This window comes from Meles meles, chromosome 8 (assembly GCF_922984935.1).
Source record: "Meles meles chromosome 8, mMelMel3.1 paternal haplotype, whole genome shotgun sequence".
Classification (NCBI taxonomy): domain Eukaryota; kingdom Metazoa; phylum Chordata; class Mammalia; order Carnivora; family Mustelidae; genus Meles; species Meles meles.
This window is the reverse complement of record NC_060073.1, coordinates 11,791,782-11,799,965: the sequence shown is the minus strand read 5'-3', so window position 1 is coordinate 11,799,965 and position 8,184 is coordinate 11,791,782. Positions and strand designations below refer to the sequence as shown.

At 41.4% G+C, this 8,184-nt stretch overlaps 1 protein-coding gene across 1 annotated transcript; it reads right to left on the bottom strand.

Moving 5' to 3' along the window:
• Positions 1-6,950: 6,950 nt before the first annotated feature.
• LOC123949666 (olfactory receptor 5AN1-like) lies at positions 6,951-7,889 on the bottom strand. Its single transcript, XM_046017233.1, has one exon. It carries the CDS (start codon positions 7,887-7,889, stop codon positions 6,951-6,953), a length of 939 nt encoding a protein of 312 aa, XP_045873189.1.
• Positions 7,890-8,184: the final 295 nt, after the last annotated feature.

The following is an 8,184-nucleotide window of genomic DNA, read 5'->3' as shown; positions in this document are numbered from 1 at the left end:
TTGTTTCCTTTGCTTTTGGAGACATATCTTGAAAGAAGTTGCTGTGACTGGTATCAAAGAGGTCACTGCCTATGTTCTCCTCTATGATTCTGATGGATTCCTGTCTCACATTGAGGTCTTTTATCCATCTTGAGTTTATCTTTGTGTATGGTGTAAGAGATATTTTTTATTGTTTTTACTACAACTAGTATTTTATTCTGCTTTGTTTTGATATGCCTACTCCAGACTTCTTGCTATGGCTGTATTCTAAAGTTTGTACATGTGCACTAGTTCTTATAACTCACCAGGCTGGCTCCTGGAAAGCTCTGTTTTGTTTCCCCGAAGGTGGTACTACTGCTCAATTTTGTGGTTTCTCCTTGGAACAGAAGCTGTGATCTGATTTTCTTACTGTATGCACTGTTTACTGGAGCTCACTGCTGCCCCTGACTTGAAACAATACATGGCAAGCTGTCATGGGGGGGTTAGATTTAGCACTCAGGTTGTTGGGGGTGACTGCAGGCCAGGTGGTGGCAATTACTACATCTCTTTAATGCCCTTTGATATTCTTATCTCCCTTATTCATGATATCTACACTCTCTCCCCACCTTCCCAGTAATGAAAGTCCCACCTCAGTACTCAGGACTGCTGCAGAGAAATGGGTTTCTGTGTTTCTCCATTATGTTCCACACAGCTGTGGTAGCCAAGCACTCATTCACTACTTTCTCTTTGCCCCATGGACTAGGTTGCCCCTGGATAGTCCATTCCTGTACTGTATAACTTTGGGGGGAAGGATGGTACTGGCAATGGTCTTCTTACCACCTCCAGTGTATACAAACTCATATTATTTTTTTGATCCTGTGGTGAGCAGAACTTTCTCCTCAGGAAAGCTGGACTTGTACAAATATGTTTCTAAGGTTGTCCACACAAAGTAGCACTCTGGGTTTCCCCTGACTGTTGTTAGGATGTTTGGGGGCTGCTTTGCTGGCTTCTATTAGCTCCACAGCACATATTGAAATCCACTGCCTGTTACCTACTGCACAGGTGAGCAAAATTCCTCCTTGGCCTTGGGCATGTAGTGCTGGAGCTCACAGCTTCCATAGATGTCTTTTTTTCTTGGCTAGGTGCTGATTTACAGATTTTAAAGGGGGGACAAAAGAGGGTTTCTAGTTTAAGATGGTGACATAGGAGTCTCCTGATCTTCCTTTCTCCCATGGACACACCAAATCTACAGCTCCACACAGATCAATATGCTGTGAGAGAAATTTATAAACCAGGCAAGTGACTCCTACACATTGTGCAAACAAGAAAAACTCTACATTGAAACAAATGGGAAGATGTGGAGACAAAATAACCCCACCCCTGGCACAGTCACATAGATTGGGAGGGAACTCACACCTTCCAGCTTCTCCCTGAGTTGTGAAGGGTTTGAATCGAATATCTAGCACTTTAACTTCTAAGACTTCCTCCTGGGAGATGGACTCCCAGAAAACCTGCCTCTGAAAGTTGACTGGACTTACATCCATGAGACCCACAAGATGACAGCAAACAAAGAAATAGTTCTGAACTGCATATCATCCAGAACTTAGTGCAGATGCAGTAGTCAGAAACACTCAACTCCTAGTCTTTTTTTTGAAAGGGGCCTATATGCATATTATACAAGTTATATCATGAAGCTATAATTTAATACACATCTATGAGTGGACTGCCACATTCTCTGGAGACTGGGGAGGGGGTAGACACTATCTCTGTGTTCTCTCTCTGCCCCACTCTAGGTTACCAGTGTCTCCTAGAAAGGAGAATATGCTCATTATCTGATGTTCTGGATTTTGTGTGTCCTGCCTGGGGGATACTTCCCTTGATAGCCTGGCTCTCTTGGCTAGTGGACTTGCATTCATGTATCTGACAGGAGTGTGGAAAACAAAGAAACAGCCCTTAGTTGGCTGCCTCCCTCGCCCCAGGCTTAGTGCAGAGGTCATAGGTAAAAACACCTATTTCCCAGTATTTTCCTGAATGAGGCCCACCTGCATACTATAAAAATGCTTCTCAAGTATCTGACTTCCAGTCACCCTGCATGTAGGTGTTGACTGAGATCCTCTGTTCTGAGACACTGACAGGTTGTGTCACAGCCTTAAAAACGGGGAGCCACTAAGAACAAAAAACGCTGTTTGGACAATCAGAGAGGTTTGAGAAATAATCATGATCTAGGGCCCAACTGGACAATAGGTTTCATCTCCTGCATGAGACTATTCCTTGAAGACTGGGAGAGGTAGATTCCTGCCTCATGTTGAGGTCTTTTTTCCATTTCAAGTTTATCTTTGTGTATGGTTGAGAGAAGGGTCGAGTTTCATTCTTCTATACATAGCTGTCTAATTTTCTCAGCACCATTTATTGAAGAGATTGTCTTTTTTCCACTGTATATTTTTTCCTGTTTTGTTGAAGATTAGATGGCCATAGAGTTGAGGGTCCATATCTGGGCTCTCTAGTCTGTTCCACTGGTCTATGAAAATCTTAGAGGATAACATAGGCAGTAACTTCTCTGACATTGGCCACAGCAACTTGTTTCAAGATATGCCTCCAAAGGCAAAGGAAACAAAAGCGAGTATGAACTTTCAGGTCTTCATCAAGATCAAAAGCTTTGACACAGGAAAGGAAATGGTCAACAGAACAAAGAGGCAGCCCACAAAATGGTAGAAGATATTCACAATTGACAATACAGACAAAGGGCTGACATCCACGATCTATAAAGAAATCCGGGGTGCCTGGGTGGCTCAGTGGGTTAAAGCCTCTGCCTTCGGCTCAGGTCATGATCCCAGGGTCCTGGGATTGAGCCCCACGTCCAGCTCTCTACTCCGCAGGGAGCCTGCTTCCTCCTCTCTCTCTGCCTGCCTCTCTGCCTAGTTGTGATTTCTCTCTGTCAAATAAATAAAATATTAAAAAAAAAAAAGAAATCCTCAAACTCAACGCATAGAAAACAGATACTCATGTTAAAAAATGGGCAGAATACATGAACAGACACTTTTCCAAAGAAGACATACAAATGGCTAACAGGCACGAAAAAATGTTCACTGTGTTATTTCTTATGCTCCACAAATACGTGGAGCATAAGAAATAACACGAAGGACATGGGGAGATAAGAGAGGAGAAGGAAGTTGGGGGAAATTGGAGGGGGATATGAACCATGAGAAACTATGGACTCTGAAAAACAATCTGAGGGTTTTAAAGGGGCGGGGGTGGGAGGTTGGGTGCGAGCCTGGTGGTGGGTATTATGGAGGGCACATATTGCATGGAGCACTGGGTGTGGTGCATAAACAATGAATTCTGGTACACTGAAATTAAAAAAATAAAAAACTTTTTAAAAATGTTCATCATCATTAGCCATCAGGGAGATTCAAATCAAAACTACATTGAGAGGGTTTTGAAGGGGGTGGGGAGGGTGGGAGGTTGAGGAACCAGGTGGTGGGTAATAGGGAGGGCACGTACTGCATGGAGCACTGGGTGTGATGCCAAAACAATGAACACTGTTATGCTGTAAATAAACAAATAAACGAATAAAAAAAAAACTACATTGAGATACCACCTTACACCAGTTAGAATGGCCAAAATTAATAAGACAGTAAACAACAAGTGTTGGAGGGAATATGGAGAAAGGGGAATGCTCTTACACTGCTGGTGGGAATGCAAGTTGGTGCAGCCATTTTGGAAAACAGTGTGGAGATTCCTTAAGAAATTAAAAATAGAGCTTCCCGATGACCCTGCAATTACACTACTGGGTATTTACCCCAAAGATACAGATGTAGTGAAAAGAAGGGCCATCTGTACCCCAATGTTCACAGAAGCAATGGGCACAGTCACCAACCTGTGGAAAGAACCAAGATGCCCTTCAATGGATGAATGGATAAAGAAGATGTGGTCCATATATATTATGAAGTATTATGCCTCCATCAGAAAGGATAAATACCCAAATTTTGTATCAACATGGATGGGACTAGAAGAGATTATACTTAGTGAAATAAGGCAAGCAGAGAGAGTCAATTGTCATATGGTTTCGCTTCTTTGTGGAGCATAAAGAATAACACAGAGGAGATGGAGAGGAGATGGAAATTAGAGGAAATTGGAGGGGAAACAAACCATGAAAGACTGTGGACTCTGAGGAACTAACTGAGGGTTTGGGAGGGGCATGGGAGGATGGGTGAGCCTAGTGGTGGGTATTGTGGTGGGCACATATTGCATGGAGCACTGAGTGTGGTGCATACACAATGAACTCTGGAACACTGAAAAGAAATTTAAAAATAAAAATTTTAAAAAATGGGTAAATAGATATTTTCCCTAGAAGACATCCAAATGGCCAACAGGTACATGAAGAGGTACCATATCCCTAATCATCATGGAAATGCAAACCAAAAGCACACTGATGTATCAAATCACACCTGTCAGAATGGCTATCATCAAGAAAGAGATAACAAGAGGTGGTGAGGATGTGGAATAGAAAGAATACTTGTACACTACTGATGGAAACATAATATGGTTCAGACAATATTAAAAACAATATGGATATTCCCCCAAAATTAGAGAACTACCGTGACCCACCAACCCTACTTCTGGGTATACATTCAACAAAAACAAAAACAGATACCAAAAAGATAATCCCATGTTTATTGCAGCATTATTCATAATAGACAAGATATGGAAATTAAAGAATGAGAAAGAAGACATGATATTCACACACAATACAGTAGACTATTATTCAACTAGGACAGTGAAATAAATCCTGATATTTGAGACATCATGTTGCACCCTGAGGGCATTATACTATAAGCCAGACAGAGAAAGACAAATATGTCTTTATAAGATCACTAATATGCAGAATCAAAAACCAAACTCCTAGTAACAGAGAGTACAATGGTGGTCAGCAGGGCCAGGGGCCAAGGGAATTGGAGAGATGTTTTTTTGAAAAGATACAGTCTTGCAACTAAAAGTTGAAGAAATCTGGCCATCTAATGCATAGCATAATGACCATAATCAATAACACTGTGTTACATTCCTCACAGAGGTGCTTCTCCTACTGAAGTCTTCATGGTTCCTAAGAAAGACGTCTCATACATTCTTACACATATTAAAGAACAATGCTTCAAAGAACATACCTGTGCCTGCATTGGTAGGGGGGGATGCACATCCTTTATTCATACTGCACTACTTCTTTGGCATGGGATAAGCCTTCACATTCTCTCAAAGAGGTTCACTCATTCTCCTTCTCTCAATCCTGTCCATCTGTAAACTTGTGAAAAATCTGGCAAGGCTTCTAATATCTCCTCAATTATAGTCCTTAACTAAATGGAAGAATTGTGTGACTTACCAGAGTTGAGACCGGGCCCCAAAAAACACATTAAGAATGCAATGAATCTCCAAGGATAATATTTTATTGTAATGACATCTGTTTTATATCAGTTGGTTCAAGTCTGAGCATCCTGTTTATCAGCAGTCAGTGTTGATACACTTTTTGTTCCAGGTTCCAAACAGATAACAAGGGCCAAAGGTTTTGTGTTCTACTTTAGACAGAGAAAACTGGGCAGCCTTAAAAACCATTCCTATCACACTATTTCCTCTCTGGCTCTTGAGGCTCCCTAGAAAATATCAGCATTAGCATAAGTCTAACCAGCTACTCCATAAATTAGATCACCCCATACAAAACCATAGATCTCTATGACATAAAATGTTGAACAAAGACAATAAAGATGTATACCAGCTCTCCATACTCGTTCTTAGTCTGCAAAATTCAGTATTCAGTAACTCTATTATTACAATGAACTTGCACACAAGTATCCCCATACCAAACATGAACAGATGCTTGAAATATCAGAAATGATTTGATAGTATGAAACATTGGCTATGTCAGACAGGGTAAGTTTTCCTGACTTAATGAGAGAGAGAAGGCTTGAGTCCCAGAATGTCAGATATAGATATTGGCTGTGATATGGATTTTGAATATCATTTTTCATCAGAAATACCCATTGAACATTAGGAGGAGGAAACAAAATCACCAGACTCATAATTGATACTGAAGGGATGACATTCTTCATTCCATTCCTCCTTGTGATTCAAATCACCTCCTGCTTTCTTACAGTTGGTGGAGACAGGGATGTGACAAAATTTATTAGATTATTAGGCTTGAAAGAGGCCTCAGACAAACATTAATCATCTCAGGCTGCTCTTCCCAGGAGACATACCCAGGACAACTGTATAGATGTGTTTATTTTTTTAAATTTTTTATATTATGTTAGTCACCATACAGTACATCACTAGTTTTTGATTGTTTCTACTCAAAGGCACATCAACTCCATTTATTCCCATTATGGTCAGAACACAGAACAAAGCGATCACCCTCATGTCTGGATTATGCTGCATCAAATATTTGGGAGACAAGGTCTCTATACTCTTGGGGCCTCTGTCAGGTATCACTCCTTTACAGTTAAAGGTCTGAGATTGAACAGGGCTCTATCTCTGAAGCAAAGACAAGTAACAAGTTTCTAAACCTTAATATTTTACAAATACTTGTGGATTATTTTAAATATTTTTTTACTTGAGAGAGAGAGAGAGAGAGCACAAGCAAGACGAGGTACAGAGGGAGAGGCAGATGCAGAAACCCCTGATATGGGGCTCAATCCCAGGACTCTAGGATCATAACCTGAGCAGAAGGCAGGTGCTTAACAGACTGAGACACCAAGGTAACCCACTTGCAGAATATTAGTAAATGATGAGGCCACTCACTCCTCATGCAGGGTGAATGTATGTACCTCCAAGACTTAAAGGTATTGTGCTTATGTGGAATCAAGCCAGCTGTCAGTCCATTTGGCATATTATCTGTGTGAAATCAACCTGTCTTTATCCAAAGGCAGTATGAATTTTGTTAGAGTCCATTCATGTGTATGTTACCGGGGGTTAAGTTTTCTGAGAGGACAAATCTGGACAGGGCCTCAGCAGGACAATCGCTTCTTTTGTAACCTCTTCAAGGCATCTTTGATTTCCTTGTTCCTCAGACTGTAAATCAAGGGATTCAACATCGGAATGACCACAGTGTAGAATACTGATGTAAATCTGTCAAAACTGGAGGAACTGCCAGAGCTAGAACTCAAATAGACAAACATACCAGAGGTATAGAAGAGGGAAACTGCTGTCAGATGAGAAGCACAGGTGTTGAAAGCCTTGGACCTGCCTTTAGCTGAAGTGATCTTTATGATGGACATAACAATATAGCCATAGGATATCATGATAATGAGGGCATTTATTATCCCAAAGAACATTGCTAATATAGCAATCAACAGTTGCACAAAGAAAGTATCAGTGCAAGACAAGGCTAACAGTTGGGGCGTGTCACAAAAGAAGTGGTTGATGACATTAGGCCCACAAAAGCGGAGCTGAAACACAGTACACAATTGGGATATAGAAGCAGAGAGTCCAGCCAAATAGGATCCCAGCACCATCCAAATACAGAGGGTGGGTGACATGATGGATGAATAGAGAAGTGGATTGCAAATGGCACTATATCGGTCATAAGCCATAGCTGTCATGAGACAAGACTCACTCAGACCCATGGTTGCAAAGACAAAGAACTGAACAGCACAACCCACAAAGGTGATAGTCTGCTGCTCTTGGAAAAAGTTGGAGAGCATCTTGGGAGCTATAGAGGTCACATAGCAGATATCGATGAACGACAGATTACTGAGGAAGAAGTACATGGGTGTGTGGAGGTGAGAGTCTATCCTTATTAAGATGATGAGGCACAGGTTCCAAGTCAGAGTCAAAGTGTAGATCAGCAGGAACACAATAAAGAGCACTACTAGGATTCTGGGAAAATCAGAGAATCCCAAAAGGATGAAATAGGTGATCCGTGTAAAATTTCCTCCCCCAATCATTGGCTTGCTGCTTCTAAAATCAGGAAAGAGAGAAGAGAATGCACTGCTGACTCAGGTGAGATGACAGTATTACAATTCCCATATGTGCTGTTTTTCCCTCCACTGAGTGCTGGGAAAGACCAAAGTCTCACCACCCTGATGAAAAGACCTCTGAAAAACAACCTGAGGGTTTTGAAGGGTCAGGGGTGGGAGGTTGGGGGAACAGGTGGTGGGTAATGGGGAGGGCACGTTTTGCATGGAGCACTGGGTGTTGTGCAAAAAGAATGAATACTGTTACGCTGAAAAAATAAATAAA

Bases quoted from the DNA above. Each gene is read 5' to 3' on its own strand.
- LOC123949666 (XM_046017233.1), bottom strand. From the start codon at position 7,889: ATGATTGGGGGAGGAAATTTTACACGGATCACCTATTTCATCCTTTTG.